The sequence below is a fragment of the Mycetomoellerius zeteki genome, unplaced genomic scaffold (genome assembly GCF_001594055.1).
Source record: "Mycetomoellerius zeteki isolate Tzet28-1 unplaced genomic scaffold, Tzet1.0 scaffold51, whole genome shotgun sequence".
Classification (NCBI taxonomy): Eukaryota; Metazoa; Arthropoda; class Insecta; order Hymenoptera; family Formicidae; genus Mycetomoellerius; species Mycetomoellerius zeteki.
This window is the reverse complement of record NW_017257512.1, coordinates 794,680-815,821: the sequence shown is the minus strand read 5'-3', so window position 1 is coordinate 815,821 and position 21,142 is coordinate 794,680. Positions and strand designations below refer to the sequence as shown.

General features: G+C 36.1%; 2 protein-coding genes across 2 annotated transcripts in view; both read right to left on the bottom strand.

Annotated features, from left to right (window-relative positions):
- The window catches only part of MESR3 (misexpression suppressor of ras 3), a 46,724-nt gene extending 37,698 nt beyond the window's left edge, over positions 1 to 9,026 (bottom strand). The window contains exon 1 of the mRNA XM_018455732.1: positions 8,951 to 9,026. The gene's annotated coding sequence lies outside the window, so the exon portion shown is untranslated. The remainder of the gene's footprint in view (positions 1 to 8,950) is intronic.
- Positions 9,027 to 19,480: 10,454 nt separating this feature from the next.
- LOC108727596 (mucin-2) overlaps positions 19,481 to 21,142 on the bottom strand; it is a 6,253-nt gene continuing 4,591 nt past the window's right edge. The window contains exons 3-6 of the mRNA XM_018455773.1: positions 20,765 to 21,142; positions 20,543 to 20,686; positions 19,930 to 20,019; positions 19,481 to 19,824 (exon numbers count right to left, since the gene is read on the bottom strand). The exon at positions 20,765 to 21,142 is cut by the window's right edge and continues 2 nt beyond it. Of these exons, the coding sequence (XP_018311275.1) occupies positions 19,628 to 19,824; positions 19,930 to 20,019; positions 20,543 to 20,686; positions 20,765 to 21,142 (809 nt within the window). The 3' untranslated portion in view covers positions 19,481 to 19,627. The remainder of the gene's footprint in view (positions 19,825 to 19,929; positions 20,020 to 20,542; positions 20,687 to 20,764) is intronic.

Below are 21,142 nucleotides of genomic sequence, written 5' to 3'. Positions count from 1 at the left end.
TCGAGCGTTAATGGAACCCTCCTCTCGCAATCTAACGCAATCTTCCGCGGTTGCTTACCGTACATCGGTGAATTTCTTCCTCTTCGTTTCTTCGTGTCGATCGTGCCGCATTCAATCGCCGACTAATCCCTCCCGATGGACATCGAACATTTTTCCTATAACTCGGTATAATGGCCTCTTCGATCGCGCACGTGCGTTACCGCGTGCGAACGCACATACATCGTCGATGGAACTAATTCCACCAGTGTACAATGGACGATCACCTGGCCATTATACGGGAACTCGATTATCTCGCCGTTAGAACTCAGCAATGCATTCATCGATTTTTAATCAACCGGTGAACGACGCGAACACAGAGATCGATCAACGACGGTGGAATCATTTAACCTTTAAGCACGTGCGCGTAACCGAGATTTCTATTTCCTACTTAAATGTTATCTGATTACCAGTCACCTGTGCATGGCTTTGCATCTAACAATGTGAAGAAGAAGCGCAAGCGTGCGCGCTGAGTTGAATAACGAGTCACCAAGTCGGTTTCATTCTCATAGAGATTTGTTGTATGTCAACACTATATATATAATCAAATTTTAGCGTACGCTATTAGGATTAATGGGAATCGAATACGTTTTTTATGGCCTATTGTGGATTTGAAAGAGTTAACATATAATGAAAAAGAATTGAAGTAGAAGCGAGAAATGAAAGTTATTTCAGAGAGAAACACACAGAGAGAGAGAAAGAGAGAGAGAAGTGAGCTTGAGCAACAAAACCCAACCGATAGTGTCGATAGACGTATGATAGAAGGGAAACGTTTACTTTATGTCACAGCTCGAACGTTAGCCCGTTATCTCGCAGCTCCGTGATATTCGAGGCACTATGGCGATATCGCTTTCCGTCAATGAAATATACGTCGAACATCGACGTACCAGTTACCAGTGCAGATTCGCCGGGTTTACCTCTCTCATCGATATGTCGAATTTACGACAAAGAATGACATGTCACATGTTCGGAAAAGAAAATACGTTTCTACCGATAAAAGTAGCTCAACGAACTGAGCTACTTACCTCATTGGCACCGTTTGGATTTCCTTTCTTTCTTCTTCCCTTTTCATTAATTTTCTTTTCTTTGACATTACCTAGTGACGTAATGTTTGAAGAAAAAAACGTTAAATGAGCGATTTGTTTTGATCCCGGTAGGAAAAAAATTATTACACGCAAAAAAGAGTTTTGTTGAAGTATCTAAAAATTTAACTAGATACACACAGATCTGAAAATAATTGTTGGATTATTAAAATAATTATATAAGTCGGCGCGTTCAAGCTGGTTGATTGAACGTGAAAACTTTGTGCAGCGTTGCTCGTCATACTTGAGTTTCCTGCATAATTATTTTAGTCCAGCACAATTACTTTTAGATCTGTATCCAGTTAACTAATTTTTAATTTTTAAATATTTCAGTAAAATTGTTCTTTCGTATACATATGAAACGCAAGATATAAACAAATTATTATTTCCATCACGTGTTTTGCAGTAATCGAAATTGCAAACGACCGTAATGGTGCTTCGCCGTAATTATAGTCGGAGTTACGAGACAATATTTTTTGCTAGCTACGAGAGAGAGAGAGAGAGAGAGAGAGAGAGAGAGAGCGCTCATCTTCTTGCGCCGTACGTCAAGTGGCAATTGCCTCCGCAGGGATGACTGATCCGTAGAGTCATTTGGACTTAGCGAACCCACAGACCCGAGCTATACTAGGCAAACTCGACGTAATATTTACACATGATGTACACTTTTGCAAACAATAGTGCATTAAATAGAAGAAATAACACAAAATGCAATCTAATTTAAGAAGGTTAAGCATAAAAATGAGAATAAAAATAAGAATACCTATATTTGATGTAGATAGAGCAGAATAAGTTAAAGCTCATTTTTACAATTTAGTCTCCTGAAAAAATGGTAATTACACATAAATGTTATCGTGCCAAAGAGATTCTTGAAACGCGAGAAGAAAAACACTTAGAAAATAATGTGCATCGCATAATATGCAATTGCACATGCTGACTTTGCTCAAATTTTTTTATTTAGAACCAGAGAAGAGAATATATAAAAGAATCTTCTTTTTTTCTACCTTAGCACATTTACTCGCACCTCTGAGTTCTTCTAGGTAGCTGTTAATTTTAGATTATACCAAATGCAAATGTGCCACTGGCATGTATTGCGTCAAGACGTTTTAGTAGTCTTAATGCACCCGACAGAAGTGAGAAAAAGTTGTGGCAACCGAAGCGCTGAGCTGTAATTGGTCACGACATCCCTCTGTTCCTCTTTCCTTCTTCGTCTGTCTCTCTCTTTCTCTTACGAGAAGTAATCCTCTAATTTCATGACGCATTCCGGAGTCTCAAATTGCCACATTCGAGTTATCTTATCAACGTTAGGCTATACTGTGACAGCCGTTGCTCAGCACGCAACGTTAGAATGTCACAGGTATAATAAACTATGCCAATGTTAGCTCAGGACATTATGTGTCGTTGGAAATGGCCTCCCCCTCGTTTATTCATCGCATCAAGGGTATGACATCACGATTTGTTAATGTCTCGATAAACGTCGACGCGACCGCGCCCATGTTTGATATCCTGCGCTGCACCGTATCCCGATTGCACACAATGTGTGCATTAGCAATATTAAACGAGAATTTCTGTGGCACACGCTTGGAGAACAAATGTAATTTTCTGTGGTCGTGCATGGCGCAAAATCAAGCTAGAGCCATGAAATTATTCCGTTTCGATGCCGCGGCGCGAAAGCATCGATTATTCTATAAAGTTATTTATTTCACCTCACAATACCAATGTTTTATTTGATCCTATGTGTAAAGCGGATTAATTACACAGAAAAAAAATCGAGCTCTCGATACGCTTGTGTGCAGTTACTTCCATCTTTATAGGGACAGCAAACCTGTTATGATTAATGAACAAAGTTACCGTTAATTAATATTACTACAATAACGTATTAATGAACAAAGTTACCGCTATACTTAGTGATGGAAGTCGGTGCACAATTCCGCTTTCCGCGTACGCGCGTCATGGAAAAAGTGCAATGCTCTAAGGAGACATCAAAGTTATACCCATCATAACGATAGCTCAATCATCCGGCGATTACTTCTCGATTCGTCTAGTCATCACGACAAGAAACTGTTACGTTACAGAGTTTATTCGATGTCATCCATATTTCATGGAGCAATCCAGACGTAATCATTGGCAGAGACAGCAAACACTGGTGACGATAATACGTCAACAGACAAACAGCAATCCCGTTTACAAAGATATTAATTTTCATAGTCAGAAACTTGATTATATAAACATTTTTCTCTTCAAATGGATAGACATTGTATCGAAAAAAAACATTATTCTCCTGCATTTTTTTCACGGAATAAAGATTGTTTAAAATGTTAAACCAACTAAAAACTTTACTGATTCAGCAAATTTGCAGTAAATATACGGACAGCCAGTTTTCTTAAGGTAGTATGCAGCTGAATACAATTAACGATTATAGGTAATTATATTTGTTTTAATAGCACAGCAAATGTACTTTTGCGCGAACTTTTGCTGCTGTAATGAAGAAAACTTGTTACATTAGCATTGTTCATTGTAGCAAAGAATTAGCTGAATTAGCATACTGACAATTGCTTACAGACATAATTTCTTTGTCAAACCATCTTCTTAATTATAGATGTTGAACGTACCCAGCAAGCTGTAGCTTTGCTGAACCATCCAATCGAATTTTTGCCTTGAATTATTTTCAACATTTATGCGCTATTTCATGTCGACTACGGTCTCGATTTTTCTCTCTCTTTCGCAATTCGCACCTCAATAGCGATTATAAAACAGCATCTCGATACGTGATTCCCGATTCAGCGAGATTCGAAATTGCAGATCCTGGATGCGTACGTGTTTGTGACACGTTGATCTAATTTCCATGTACGTCGGAATCAAACACATGACGGCTTATTCGCGATGCGATTTCGCGCTTCCACGCGTATCACTCTCTCGTTTCGCTCACTTTTCGCCTGCCTTTTGCTTCCTTTTTCGCAATCGTGATTTTTCACGCCTTTACGCCGCGTATCAGGATCGATCCACGCTCGGCTGACCGGTCATCATGACTTACGCTTCAGCTCTCTCGCAGGATCGCGAACGCAAATATGCGAAAGCCACAACGGAAACCGGCGATTCGCTTACGTTTGATCGAGTGTAATAAATTCGCCGGGGTAAACGTCGACTCTCGCGATCGTTATCGGCGCCGATAATGGACGCGTCCATGCCGAAGCGAGGAGAAATCCTAGTAAAAGGCGGTAAATCCCCAGAGTCCTGCGAGTTTTTGTTTGCAAGTGAAATGTGTGGTGCAGAATTCGTGTGCGGCGATTTCGGCGCTTTCCTATTTTTTTCCAGCGACATAGTCCTGTCAATGTCCGGTGCTCTTGTTAACACGACGCGACTAGAAAATAAACGGAATTGCAGAAACAACAAAAACGAATGCAAGCGCATAGAATCACGCGGACTTTATCTTTCCTTGTTCTGTCTTTAAAGGGAAAGAATCAAGGTACGTTTTGTAAAGAAAAATATTTCTCATGCTCATCATATCCAACGCGAAAGATCTAGAAGCGTGTCTCAGATGCATTTCGCAAAATCGGGTACACATCGACACGAAATTGCGAATAATAATGTGCGATTTCGTTCCCGATTTGCCGTGGGAATCGCGGGCGAATTAATTAAATCGCAACGAATCGCACGGACACGTTGCGATTACGCGAGCCGTGTTAACGCCGATCGGCCGTGATAAGGATATCAAGATACCAAGATACATACGCACGTGTACACATGGGTTCGCAGGCTGGGAATAATTATTGCCACACTGCTCCTTTTTTCGCCCCTGCCACCCGCTTCCATCCGGCGATTTCTCGCGTGCGCGTTACGGCCCAACAGCGGGAAACGTGGACTCGCGGTTTCTCCCATACCGTCGTAATTGCATTGGATTGGCCTAACAATTCAGAATACGCCGCGATTGATCTCTCTTTATTCTACCAGCTTCCCGTTTTTTCTCTCGATATTTTTCTAGCCACTTGGTTCTAGCCATTCGGCGGTATCTGTTTGCAGATAGTGTTTTCTTTTGGTACGATTTAATTGTAGTGCGAGTTGCGAAATTCGTACTCGCTCGCTCGTTCGTTCATGCGGCGAAACAACCGCGGTTAAGATTTACGAGCGAAAAACGACGGCTTGTGCAAAGAGCGCGCGCCCGTTCGATTTCAGACTCTCGCCGCGACGCAGAATTGAAATGGAGAGGTGCAATTAATGGACTTCTGCGGCAGCACGCGATCGCCGTGTTTGTTACGCTCGCTCGAAACACACGCGCGTCATTCTTAATCGAATTAACCGTGGAATATTTGTCAAGCGTCATGAAAACCGTGTCATAGCGAAATTTTATGAGCAAACGTTATTCCAGCATCTCATCGTGTGCATAAAAGGAAATTAAGTACAACAGGGAAATTTGAAATAATCAGGTTTAGAAGTCAATTATCAAATAATTTACAAATCAAATAATTTTTTTCATCGCATCATAAAGGTGCATACATATATTTCCACGTAATAATTTACTTTAATAATTTATGTTACGAAATTCTTTTCGTTGGATATGACGAGCTTGAAAAATGTTTTTTTCGTTACGTTCACGCTTATGTGTAAAAATGGAGAAGCATATCACGTCACGTAGCCTTGCCCGTAAAAAAAAAAGAGGAAACAAATCCGATCTGCATTGCAATCGTGCGGAAGTACTTTCCATGGAAAACTTTCCTCCTGGCAGTGTTCGCGATATTTCACACGCGTCTCTGGACCGTCCGCAGGATATCCGTTTTCTCATACGTGCCGTGAGAGGTGCGGTCGACAACGAAGAAACAACGAAGGAAAGAAAGCACGACGAACCGATCGCGAAAGTCTAACAACACCAAATCCGGTTTCGTCTTTTCCGCACGTAGAGACCGTGTCGTTCGCACGTAGACATATCCACATTTGTGCTCAGTTCATTCAAAAGAATTGCTTCCTAGTCGTTAAAGTATAACAATATTGACTCAAGAGTTCAACATTTCATATGAAACCGCTGACTCTAACGTGCGCCCTTTGATATGCACATTCGCGTTAATAATTACTACTCGAGTAAGTAATTACGCTTTAAAGTTAGAGAGAACTTTCGAACGTGTTTGAAGTTAAGAAACTGTGTTATTTCGTGAGATAAAATATAGAAACAAATGCGATTCACGGGAAGTGCACCATTTAGATTTTCAACGCATCAAATTCATTCGTTTGTTCTCATGCTTTATAATTTAAGATTCTTGCACACCAATCCCTTTTATCTTGAAACATTGGTGGAAAGTTACGTAAAAGTTACGTTTGGAGTTTCCAAGATAAGAACGTATCGAGAAGAACAGTCACTTTTATGAAGTAATTACCCTCATTTTAGAGCGGAGACTGATCTCGCGAGAAGTTTCTGAGTAACGACGGTTTCGTGACGCGGGGGATGAAAGAACGCGTATCTCTTCGTCGATGCACCTGTGCACAATCATCTTCACGGGCGCCGCGCCGGCGCGGCGCAATGGCGATCGTTAGTTCCCCGTTAACGCACGCTTCGTTATCCTCATTAGCGAAAAGTACGCGCGCACAAATGCAGATTTCGCATCTCTAACGAGCTCGACGGTCCAGATAACTTCGATTCCGTGATGCTCCGGTATTCTCATCCGCGAGTGGGTGGAAGTAATTTGGTGGAAAGCACGCGACGCCGCCAGATGCTCGTAAGCACCGTCCAAATCTTCACGCCGATAAAACATCTGTGAGCACGCTGGATCGGTGAGTGCACTGAATTCGGGAAATGAGACTGAATGAAATCCGTCGCTTTCTGAGGAGAAGAATCGGCTACACTCGAATAGTCACGTTATTTTTGAAGGAACATTGTTATTCAGAATTTTAATTTAGCGTAAGGACAATGAAAAACGTGCGGATTAGGATAAAGCGGGGTATTTAGGTTGACAGAAATTTTCAAATTATACCCGGAAAAAAAAGATTAGCTACCACAGCTAAAATTAGGTATGGCAGCTAAATTCAGTAGCATTATATGGACATCTAACGTTGTATCTGCGAGGTCTAATTTCCATTAGCTGTGAAGCCTAAATATTATCATTGTAACAGACAAGCCTTTTGATATTTGGTCGATGTATTGATCATTGCAGCAAACGTTTTCTGTGTAACAGACAATTTGGTAGCAAGTACAGTTTCAGCAAACCATATTTAGCTGTGGTAGAGACAATTTTCTTTTACACGGACGTATCCGATAACTGTGACAATTAACTTCATATTGCTAAATAAATCGATCTGTGTAACAGCATGCATATTTTGCGATCACGTTCTTTTATATTAGCCACAGCAACAAATCCTTTGTATCTATATATTAGCAAATTTCATAGTTATAGTAGCTAATACAATTTCAGCTAATCAGAATTAGCTGTAGCCAGAAACATTTTTTTTCCGTGTACAAAAGATTGTCTTCGCTTAATGTATTCACTGAAATATACATATAATACACTCAAAAATTTGAGATATGGAACAATCTGCTCACCTATTCAAGCATGGGAAAGGCATGGTGGCCGAAAGATAAAGGATTCGAACGCTACATATGATGTCATAGTTGGAACGTCTTTGTGCGAATTGCTTTTGCACTCGTCCTATGAATAGGGAGATCGGGATCGGTGTTGTCGGATTTCCTTTCCTACCGCGAACGGATGTTGTACGTAATCCATACACAGCACACGCAGTTTTTTCTACTTAAGGTCTAAGACACTTAGAATTTAACCACGGCCGAGTGTCTCGCGGAAACGATTGCGTGCTCTCATTTTCGAAACTCGTTTCTTCCGTTTACGACGACACGCGACATGCCGTTTTCTTCGTGCTCTCAACCCGACTTGAGCCAGACAATTAACGTATAATGCATGTGATTACGAGAACACGGATTCGCACGTAAAATTTGATGTGTTCTTGGGATTTTTCGCATAATGAAATATGTGAAAATTTTGACGTGCATCACTAAGTTATTTTTCATTATCAGAAAAATAGATCGATAATTTATAATAGGCATTAATTATCAATATGCTCATTGCATATTTTCGTGTATGAAACATAGTTGTGGCTTTTGTACGTGATATCGCAATATTCGTGGTATTTATTAATACATGAATTGGTTGTCGATTAAAGCATTCATTAATTGCCGCTATAAATCATAATATTTATTATATTCTACCACGTGTGTTTATGTTACGTATTATAATTGAACCGTCCTAATTAGTCTAATTATTACATGCAGTAATTCTTCGACAAATTCATTTTAAATCACTTTATATTATATGTTAATGAACTACATTAATGAGGAAACATCAAAATAATAATAATAATAATAGCAAATCAAAAATAATCCGTCGAAAATGTAAATCTTTGATTGAAATTACAGCTTTTAACAAATGAACTATGACGTTGCTCCAAAAATATTAATAATCACTTAACGCGTACTAACAATGTATGTATATAACTATTATAGCTTTTAACGTTTTCTAATTTTTTTAAATCCAGAGTTTTATAAGAAATTTACAATAGAAATTTACAAATTTCTCTTGCTTTTTTTTGATAGCAGTAGCAGTAGTAGCATTTTAAAATATATAACGGCGTTCATATTACACAATGCAATACAAAAATCTTCAATTTTTCTATTTCATTTTGAAAATTGTTATTTGTCTAAGAGAACACAGTATTTGTGTTGTCGAGAAAAATTAAATTACAAAGTTTGTACCAATATTGGATAAAGCATATATAGCACAAAGAACGCTTGCTACAATTAAAGTGTTAGGGAAAATAAAAATAATTATGTTAATACTTACGATTGGAAACTGCTAATCACGATGCTTAAATTCTGCCTTTGTAGTTCAGCGATTCTTGGAGATTCCTGCGAAATGAGCAATGCACCGCTACGCAGGTAAGCACGCACCCCCCCTCGGTCCGCCCTCCACGATTCGCAACTTCGCACCGTAACGAGATGCGCGCACCTCGAAATCTCGCTCAATGGGACGTATCTCGGAGCTGATGCTCGTGCGCGAAGTAGAGAATAAACACTCCGACACAGGTGGACTCCCCTCCTTCTCTCCGACGAGATGGAGAACGGCGACGAACCGTCGGTCTCGAAGGGTGGCGGTCGACTGAGGCGCCTCGTCGTGCAATCGCTCGGTGCACCTCCCGCGCTCGCTGCTGCGGCCGATCGCCGTGCGATCCGTCGACACACGCGTGCCTGCGTGGCCGCGTGCGTGTATACATACTGCGAGGGAGTACAGACCTCGTCGGAGAACGGCGCAAACGCACAATTACTGTTCCACCGCAGTGCCCGACGTTAGCGAATCTCCCAACTACTCTTATGCCACCACGATGATCCGCTTGTGTTTCGGAATGTCCCGAACAATTGTCAGGAAGCTTTTGCTTTGTACGGTTCTTGCGGTTCAGTCGCGATTAAACACGTGTTACTATAGTTAGAACTCTCATCCTCTGTTCCCTCCGGCGACAAGTCGAATTTAGGACGAATCCGCTTGCGCGATCCAGCTGCTTTGTCTAAGTGAGCTTTGTTACTTAGTTCGGAGGAATTTGTCTTCTATTGTTCATGTATTGTGACGTAACGCGATAAAGGGATACTTTTAGGGATTACTTTGACATTTTGTGAATGTCTATGTGTCGCATTTATATTTTAAAATTGGGATCAATGTATCCGCATTGTAACTGTGTAAAATGCAAAATATCGGCGAAATACACGTTGCAATTTACAGAAAACGTGACATATTAGGAGATACTTGTCTTATAAATTGTTCTTTATCACTGATTTATGTATTTCTTCATGTAAGTGAATAAAAGTATCTTTTAAAGAAAGAAACTCTTATATAAAAGAGCATTTTTAGCGCGATTTGACTTCCCGGGCGAGTTCCGTCGCATGCGAGCTCTGAAAACATCTTTTCTCTTCTTTCTCTTATACCGCACAGTGAAACGCACAGTAAAAAGCCATGAATAGAACTAATAAAAGCCATTTCCGTGGCGATTCTTGTTATTAAATGAAATAATTATTGAACAAAAAGAGAGAACGGAAGACATTAACAACAAAATCGTGTGACCGCTTACCATACTCATGTACAAGATGATCTAAAAATTGTTTTTTGTAAACAAATTCCTGAAACCAATAGTCAAATAAATAACAATTGTTTTTACACATTAATACCTAAATTATTTTTTAATTTTAATCATAATTAAGCTTTAAACACAATGATGAGAGATCCTTACATTTTTAAAAATTATTTCATTTTACATTTGGACGGCCATTTTTTATATACTTGGAAATTGAAAAAGCTCTGCCAATATTAAACGATTTATCTTGTAATTTAGAACACGGAGATCTCGAATTTCTATTCCACAGTCGATGTCAAAAGTGATGGAAAAATTTCGACTTTGCAAGACGTCACTTTTGGTGGTATACGTCGCTACCTTTGCGTTTCAAATGCGAAACTATCCATCATGAAATTTAATAGTTTGTTGCTGCTTTTTTATTGGCAAGCGTATCCGGAAAATTTGCAAGTTTTCATACAAAATCGCATGTGCATACGCGCTTATAATTCTGAATAAGAGAAAAACGAAATGGAAAATTAAAATATATAGAATTCGACTTATTCTGTTTTTTTATGAGATTAACGTTTTAAATCAGTAAAATACAAGTGGATCTCGCATAATTTAGGCGACAAATCTTCAGTCCCTTCTGGAAGATTTCGCTTCCGATCGTAAATCTATTCGAAAATTTACGATACTGTGCACATCCGTCGAATTGCATCGTTTGATTCTCTCCCATCGATAAATCACAGTTATCCATGTGTATTGCGGATTCGATGCGCTGTTAAGCGGTCCCGTATTTTAGGCATTAAGCGATTCAAGATTTGTGGAATACGAAGCGAAGGGATTTGCAAGGTAGAGGATTCATTCTCGCGTTGGAAAACGAGACAAATTGTAATTGCGAATGTATTATTAAGTACACTATCGTCACATGTTTTATTAATCCACTGTGAATTAAAAAATATTAAATGAGAGATTTTATAATATTAAAATCCCCTTTTTTGTTACTAATTTTTATACTCTTCATTATCGATTTTATACGACACATAATATTGAGAATTTAAATATGCAACAAAGATAATATTTTTATCTAGTCAGGTCACATATACTCGTATACAGAAACAGAATTGTTAAGCAATATTTCTTAACCGGTTATTCATTGATCGCGATATTGGTTGTCAATTATGACATAGGAAAGTATAATCGACGAATCATTTGTCAACGTCACAGCAATCATAAAACGCAAGTCTGCACGTCACGAATGGCGAATAATTCGCGAATATCCGCTTCTTTCAACCCTTTCGTCGCCGCAAATTTTTATATTTTTAACTGTGCGCGAGCCGGATGTTTGGCAACAATAACGCCTTTAATTATTGCACGCAATTAAAATCGTTTCTGCGTGTTTGCACACAGTCCGGTATCTTGTCCGGTAAATGTCCCACGTTAACAAAGAGTAATAAAAAAATGCGAGACCTAAATTAAAATTGCCTAATTGTATATGATAGATTCAAGATTTATTTTCATATACAAAAAAATCGATGATATGTTCTGTATCATTAGGAACGAAAATCGTCTCTTAGATTTTCTTTACATTGCAAAAAAACATGTAATAATTTAAATATGTAGAAATTTTCGAAATTATTATTTAAATTTTTCTTCTTGTATACTGCCATGTGAACTGTTCTCTTATGCATGAAAAATACGGCTACAGCATTCTCCAACGGATGCGAAATGACAGAATTAGCAAGTATAATGAATGAAATTTTCTAATTGCAGATAGAAAGAGCGCAAGGAAGAAATTGTGGCGAAAATGTAATAAAAGCTAGTGCAAAAAAGACGTAAATGCAACCAATGTGCAATACAGTAGTAAAAATACACGAAGAAAATGTAATATTTCTTCAGAACCGGTTTTGCACAGAAGTATTAGATTTCCAATGTCAGTATAGCTGAACCTTTGTAACATCTGGGTTCAACGCAGTAGATTAACATATCGTATCAAAACACACATATTTATAAAATACAAAAATATATAATAAATTCAAATTAGATTTATACATATAGCATTGTGAACAACTTTGAGATCTATAATTATGTGGGTTTGAAACAGGCACAAAATTTGCGGGGAGAGAGAAAAGAAAGAAATTCTTCATCAAAAGCAACAAAACAAAATGTAAAATATATAAAATTAAATATCAGTTGTCATAAAATAAATGTTTTAAAAATCATGATTTGTTTCTATAAAAAAGAATATTATTTTTTTTCATGATGTAAAATATCTATATTTAGAACATACAGATAAGAAGGATTATGGCATAATTTCTCAGTCAGTTCTGCGATCATTGTATGAGCAATAGAGATAACCGCTCGTCGTTTCTGTATTACTGATGCGCGTCGAGGAAAATTCGCTTCTTTGCGTTGCGGATGTTTCCCTTTGACGTGCGTAATTTCTGATATTTCGCGGTTAATCTGATATAGCCATAATATATTCGCGGCGGACGCATAACTGAAAGATGAGATATATTTTATCGTGCAAATCTGAGATGATCATAATAACACCGTAAACGCCATGAAAGCATCGCGCAACAACTCAATATGTTTCCATCAAGTTCATCTTCTGTATTCGTCTCCTATCGCTTTCACGTGTGAAACTATTATGGTGCTATGCAATCAAGAGTTTAGATTTGTCTTTTATCGGTTTTCGCAACCCACCAGGTTGTATCGCCATACATTTACTTCGTGTATCCAGATTTTAGAAAGACAAAGTTACGTTCGCCTACCGATAAGTAATGGTTTGCAGCCGCGTGAGTGTTAATTGCGTTTAGGTATGGTAAGCGATTCGGTAGGTAAATCCCTCGGGGTTTTACTAATTGAAGTCAAATCATGCATGAGCATTAGCGGCCAGCGTTTCTCATCCGTGGTATACGAAGGAAATCAATCAAGCGACATACATCTAAATTGGCCTGTGACCTTGTCGTAATTAATATTGCGTTAAGATTATACGAGAATTTCTCTATTTTCATTCACTTTCGCTTTAACGTCTTGACGAGATAATGCGGTAATAAACTTCAAAAAGGAACATTATCTTGAGAGCTTCAGAAACAAGATATCGTTAATCGAAAATGACTTTGTTTCGCCGCATGTAATAATCTTACAGGGATGATCTATATGGACTTTCAAGTGCAATATATTACTCACGTATATTACGTTATGTACACCCATACATTTCTGTGAGTGACAGTGTAATAAACATTTAAGGAAAAGCAAGATATATTCTAATAAGTATAATGAGAAGCATAAGAATAAAAATAAGAACAAAATTCGTAAGTTTGATGAAGTACGATGGCGAATGCTAAATTTTATTCTTTTATTTATTATATATATCTCCTTTAGTTAGAAAAAATTTACCGTAATAAGAATCGACCTGCGTTTATTTCGACACCGTGAAGATGCTTTTATGAAGATTAAAGATATTATGAGCGAATGACAAAAAAAAGTAGCTTCAGGGACGCTTTCTTTCATCGATGACGACAAGCAAAAGGAAATGAGGAAACTCGGAGCGGGTGAGTGATCGAGGAGGTAAACGGGGAAATCTGCCTCCCAACGGGTACTGCTTTCTCAGCCGTAATATTGGAAGTTTACGAGGTTTGCCGTAATCGAATCTCGTTGTACAGCCACAGAAAGCCTTTGGCAATCTGCTAGAGGGCCGATGCGACGTCGACGACATGTCACGGAAATGTGAGCCTTACCAGAAATGCCCCGCGATATATGTAGTTTGACGGCGTTTCAAACAAACGAGGTTTGACATTTTCAACAGGAGAAAATTAATTCGAGTCAAGAAAAAGTTTATCTGCAATCTTACGATTTTTATCACTAAAATTGAAGAAAAAAAGAAAATATTTCTTCGATTTTAATTCTATCATGATTAAATTACGGTTATCTGAGTGGCAAGAAATCAAAAAATGCTAAAATTTACCGTTCCAATATCATAATCATAACATACTTGCTACGGCTGCACAGTTAAAATCGAAACTGATACTTAAGTCGCAATTTAACCAAGTGTTTGTACCTGTAGTTAAGTTTCGAAGTATAAGATAATGAGCGGAACGCACGATGGTTACATTACTTTCGCCTTGTGTCGGTTAATTACTTTATATGCACATCAAGGAACTAATTAACCGTTCCGAATAAACTTTCGTTTACGATCAATTTCCGCCGCAAAGTGCAACGACCGGCCGAAAAATAGAACAAAATAAGAATAAATAAACATAATATATCAATATATCAGGAAATATACCAGAAATACAATATACTAGGAGAGAGAGAGAGAGAGAGAAAAAAAAACAGTTAAACATATATCTTATCTCATATATTAGGGTAACTCCGGTATATACGCCGCACCTATCAAAAATTTAATTTATTATAAGTATTATTTACTATGTTTAAAGTAAATGAACTACATCAGTAAAAACTTTGTACTGTCTACTACTATGAAAAAAATATTAGAAATCCGAAATATATTTCATATTAAAAAATGAACTTTTTGAAACCCTTGCATTTTTGCCATAGAGATGGGATATATGGCTACTCATAGAGGGAAGAAGGGTATGGCTCATGAAAAATTTATAAATAATGTATAAATATTACAATATTACAATAATTTATAAATAAGACGTAAAATGACACAATAAAGTGCGTTTATAAAGTTTTATTAAGAAATAAGAATGATAAAAAATATGTATATGAAGTAATAAATAATAATTACAATCTTTCTACATATATTACAAGTGTTACGACATGAGGTACATATTTCGTGTAATGCATTGATTGCATTTAATGCACTGAATTCAATCTGCGCACTTTGTATGCTTTGGACATAAATCCCACTCGCTAAAAATCCCAAACAAATGGGATGTATAAGACAACAAATTAAACAAAGAATACGAAAGCAAAGCACTTGTATTTTGCTATATAACCTGTTTTACTATTCCTCTACACGTATGTATCACGAAATAACTACTAAGTCTTTTACGCGCCCTACAGATGTGTGTGAAGCTAGCATCACACTTGGTGGAAATTCATTAAATATTGAGAGTTCTGAGTTTATTTTCAATAGTACTATAGTTCTATATAGGATAAATAAATAGTCCCGGCCATTAAAGCCGAGAAACCCAAAATTCAAAATGAGACGCCAAGTTTACACAGGGCCAACTCCGTCTATAAAAGTTTCCAGCTACGGTTTCTTATAGGATTTGAAAACATACATAGTTCTACAAAGAGTTCTGACACCTAACATTGTTATTTTGATTTTTAAACAATTTTTTTCCCTAAAAAATAGTTTTTAAAAAGAACGAAGATGAGACGCTGTCTGATTTCAAAGAGTTCTGTTAGTTTTATGATTTTTTTCGTATAGTTCCGAATGTATCCTAACGTTTTCCGAAGAGTTTCGGTGATATAAATAATTTGTTAATTTTTTAAACAATTTTTATCACCCGAGGAAGGCGTCTTTCAGGGTATATGTGTGAAACGCTGGCCGATTTCCGACAGTTCTGTGAGAAATATGGCACTTATCATGTAGTTCTGAATGTGTCCTAACGGTTTCCGAAGAGTTCCGATGGTATAAATAATTTTAAATTCATTTTTAAATGAATTTAAAATTATTTATACCATCGGAACTCTTCGGAAACCGTTAGGACACATTCAGAACTACATGATAAGTGCCATATTTCTCACAGAACTGTCGGAAATCGGCCAGCGTTTCACACATATACCCTGAAAGACGCCTTCCTCGGGTGATAAAAATTGTTTAAAAAATTAACAAATTATTTATATCACCGGAACTCTTCGGAAAGCATTAGAATTAACCAGGTTCTAGCGACTCTGCTGTAATGAGCAGGGCATCCATCTAATTGAAACCACATTTCAGTACGTTGTTGTAATGGGATGTTTTCTAAATAGTCAGAAAATTCATTCTCCAAGAAATTTAGAAAACGGTCCCCATTTAATCTTGCAGGTAAAAAAAACATTTTTTTTCGATTTCTCTGAAACGGAGCAAAAACGAGCATATGTCTATAGGACTTTTTTTCTTAGTTTTTTACTCCTCTACACGCTCCCGAAGTTTTGCGATTTAATTTGGAAACACCCTGTATAGCTATAGAACTATTGAAAATAAACTCAGAACTCTCAATATTTAATGAGTTTCCACCAAGTGAGACGCTAGCTTCACACATACGCCCTACAGTACTCATTTTATGTAGATTATAATTTATGATGGCACTACTTATTACAGTGACAAATCGATTCAACTCGCAATAATTTCATTAATATTAACAGTAAGAAGCTGAAATCATAACACAATACTAATATAACATAAAGGCATGTAACAGAGCAGTTGCGGGAAAATTACCCCCACTCCTTCTATTTCTTCTGACTTCTACGGCGTAAATCCCAGCGCGCCATATTTGCCGGAGTTACCCTAATGTGTCTTAGCGGTTTTTTATATGTATAATTAATATGCAAAATCAATATTTTGCATATAAGATACGTATTAAAATAAGTTCATTTTAATGTAATAATTATTCGCACAAATGAAAAGAGTTAATCTTGCAAGAATTAACAAATTAAAAAGCAATGAAATTATTAGTACTGCACCGAATTCATTAAGGTCGCCGCGGTCGCCGAAAGTTTCATCGAAAATTATCGTCGGAAAAGAGCTTACTCCACTGCTTTTTCTACGTAATATTAATAGAAAATTATATGCGAAGAACCTACTATAAATATATTTTGCATTATGTGAGAGTCAATGAAAGTTATAACGATATCTATGTATATGAATTTTTAAACAATATACACAGAAATTGCGTAAGAAATGTTCATCATAGTAATTGCATGGCGAGATAAATGACGTTAAGCGCCGTTGAAATGAATAAATAATAAATTATTTCGCGCATCTTATATTTTGGTAACGATTTGTACAAAGACAGCAGCACAAACAAAATATAGTCTTTAAACATTTTTTATTATAGTCCGTTACTTCAAAGTATTACTTTAATTTTATAGTTAATAAATAATATAAATGGTACCACGTATAAAGTTAATAATTATATACATAGATTCTATATATTATTATACATATTAGTTTTATAATTTCCTATATTCAGATGATAGCCAATATTGAAGGTTTATAATGCATTATCCAAACGGAATAATTTTCTATTGTATAACATCATGTGATCTGATCATAAAAAATACAGTGTTGCGTAGATTGCTGTTCATTAAAGACAAGATTATCCTAATTTTATAACTTCATTTATAATTTTTTACAGTTTTTTTAAATAGAAAAATACATACATTTTTCTTCAACCACTACTAGAAACGTGTAACGAAAGACAAGACAAGATTAAGACAGCATCACAGAATGGTCTTTATGCAATTTCGTTGCGTAGCCAGCGGTCTAAGACTTTACAGTTAGATCTACACTTTATCATAATGCGAAGAAGTGCTGCGAACGTTAAGAGAGACATGGAACCTTGAGAATTTCCTCGCTCATTGTGATTCGCGAAAGAAATAAGGTCTCGTATGCGCTCTTCCTGGCATATCAAAACAGAATTTCCCACACTGCTGCGGCTCAGTTTTGCATAATGCACCTTCTGAAGAAAAGTTCTTAGATGTCTTACATTAAATCGCAAAAGCGAGAAAATGTCCACTCGATTCTTCAAGAAATTCGTACCATCTTGCACATCATTTAATGAAGAAATATGTAATAAATTTATAGGTAAAAAATTTATTACATATTTCTGTGAAACAGATATTTTTTATGAATATCTAAATATACATTTAATGCGTTAACAAAATATTTATATAAAAATCGAGTTATATTAAATAACACGTTTAATACAATTCTTTCAATTTTCTTTGTAGCATTCAATGTAATACAAATTATAAAATAATATTTAGCTGAAAAACATAGTTTACTGGTTGTAAAAACATAAATACATATTTTAACAACTATGTTAACAGATTTTTAAAAATATTATGATATAACGAGATGCAAGATTAAATAATCATAAATACAATCTATAAAAACAATAAATTGTCTATAATAGCGTAATAAATTCTAAAGTTATTATTACAATACTTACCATATTCAGCGAACATATTACACAGATCTGCATTCATGACAAGTTTCAAATTTGAAAACTCTTAAAAATTTGACAGAAGTCGGAAATAGCGCATCCACGTTTGACAGCTTCATTAATTGTTTCTGGAAAAAAATGTTTTACTTTTAATTTACAATCCAAAACGTGAGATTCGAGCTGGTCGCGAAATTTGTCGTTGCTAACTCCATGACATTATCCATGTAAGCGTAACGCAATTCTATTTACTGCATCCGGTAGCGTTGTTGTAAACATACTGTGGTCGTCTTGAAGCGCGAATAGATGAGCTGTTGAGAGAATTCAGCAGTAGAGCAGCAGTGCCTAATGGCGAATTCGATTAGAAGCACTAGTGCGCACTGGTGCATATTAAACCCATTACACTGATTTAATTTGAGTATAAAAATGTAATGCAAATATTTCGAATTATGAAATACATATTTTACCTAATAGTACAATACAATAAAATGTATTGGGTATTTCAAGATTTAATCAACTTCTATATTTATTTATAAATATATCTTTATGTTATTTTGTGTACGACAGCTTTAATGTGCACCAGTGCATTGAGTGCATCCAATCGAATTCGCTATAAGTGTTCTTCAACTAATTGAATGCGTATCAGTTCAAAGTGAATACATACGACACATCGATGCCAATCTGTAAAAGTACTATAATTATCGACATGCAATTAAGTAAATGGCTCTCGAAGCATACTAACAAAGCACTGCAATTTTCAAATAAAAGAAATTGTATTATATGTATGTAGAGGAAATTTAAAAAAATGTAGACGTGTTCTTTATACGTTAATAAAGAAGAATAAAACTTTGATTTATTTAACATTAATAGGAATAATTATAATATGAAATAAATATATTAAAAAATCAAAAAATTTTGAATAAATAAATTTAATAATCTTTGTGAAAGTATCGAAACAATATCTACGATAAGTTTTATCGTTGGAAAATATTGCGGTATCACAGTTTCTTTATTGTCGTAACTATCTGGATTACACTTATAATTCGATTTTCTTATAAATACATAATATTAAAAATAATTAATAAGTTAAAAACTTGAAGAAGAATTTTATAATTTATTCTTAGGAATATATGCTTTTATGTTCGTCTTTGCTCGATGTATAACGCTTGACTTAATAAAATTTATTAGATAAGTGTATTTACATTAGCTCCTAATCCTAGATTCTTGCTTGAAGATTTTTAGTTTTAAAACATTTCACGATACAATGGCATTATAACGCTTTAAGTTTAAAAATTAATAGGAACCAGTAAGGATGAACATAGTCATCCATGATAGCATAAGCCATACTAAAGTTACCGTATTAACTGATATCACATTAGCATTATTGCACTCATCTGTATCGCATTTTTTCTCAATTTCACATTCTGAACTATCAGCGCATGTATAATTGGAAGGAATGCAAGTACGTTCAATGACTTCAGTGTCGTAATCTAGATGAAAAAACATTTATTACTAGGAATTATTATTTTTTATTGTTATGCAAACGAAATATACGTAATGTATAAGTATAAAATATCAAAATATAGAATACGTACGATGTTTAATTATAGCACAATTCCATCCTTCTGCATATGTATTTTGTTGAACATAAGGAAGAATGCCTCTTCGTAGTCTACTATACGTAACTGAAAAAGTGAAATTTTAGTAAATATTGTATATAATATTATATATATTTTCTAAAATTTGTGATAAAAAAATATAAAGTAAATATAAAAAAACAATTATTCTATAATAGAATTTAATTTAAGGACTAGAATTTGATAATGAATAAATTAAATTTATTAATTAAATTTTTACAAAATCATTAATTAAAACTTACATTTAATTGTACTACCATATTATACTAACATTAAAACTAACAAAATGTTAAAATTATTGGTATTTAAAGTTCTTTCTTATGAAATACAATATGATTAAAATTTAATGCGACACATAACTATATAATACATTAAATTTTGAAAAAGTTTTTTGTATTCTAAACTTTTTATCCTAATCTTAATAAATATTAGTGAATAATTATATTTCAGCTTTATAAATTTAGATGTGTTAAAATTAATTTTTCGAATATACACTTAGTTTAAAAAAGTACTAATTTCATAAGAGAGAAAGAAAAAGAATGAGAGAGAAAGCGCATTAATTTTTCCTTACTTTTACCATGCCGATCTTCTGAAGAAATCGGGATGGTTTCCGATATATCGGTCGACAAGATCGAGCTAGTCATCGATGCATCAGTCGATGAGATCGGTGTGATCTTCGATGTATCTATCGATGAAATGGGGGTTGTTGATGTATCTGTCGACAGAATTGAAGTAATTATATCGGTCGACGGAGTCAGAGTACTCGACAGAGTCAGAGTAGTCGTCGATATACCTGTTAACGGGGGAATCCGAGTAGTCATCGACATACTAGTACACGGAGATAAAGCAGTCGTTGGGGTTGTCGGTGTCGTCGGGCTAGGAGTCGTCGAGGTAATCGGAGTCGTCGGAGTCGTGGGGGTAGTCGGAGTCGTGGGAGTCGTCGGAGTCGTTGGAGTAGTCGGGGTCGTGGGGGTAGTCGGAGTCGTGGGAGTCGTCGGAGTTGTGGGGGTAGTCGGAGTCGTGGGAGTCGTTGGAGTAGTCGGAGTCGTGGGGGTAGTCGGAGTCGTGGGAGTCGTCGGGGTCGTGGGAGTAGTCGGAGTCGTGGGGGAAGTCGGAGTCGTGGGAGTCGTCAGAGTAGTCGGAGTCGTGGGGGTAATCGGAGTAGTCGGGG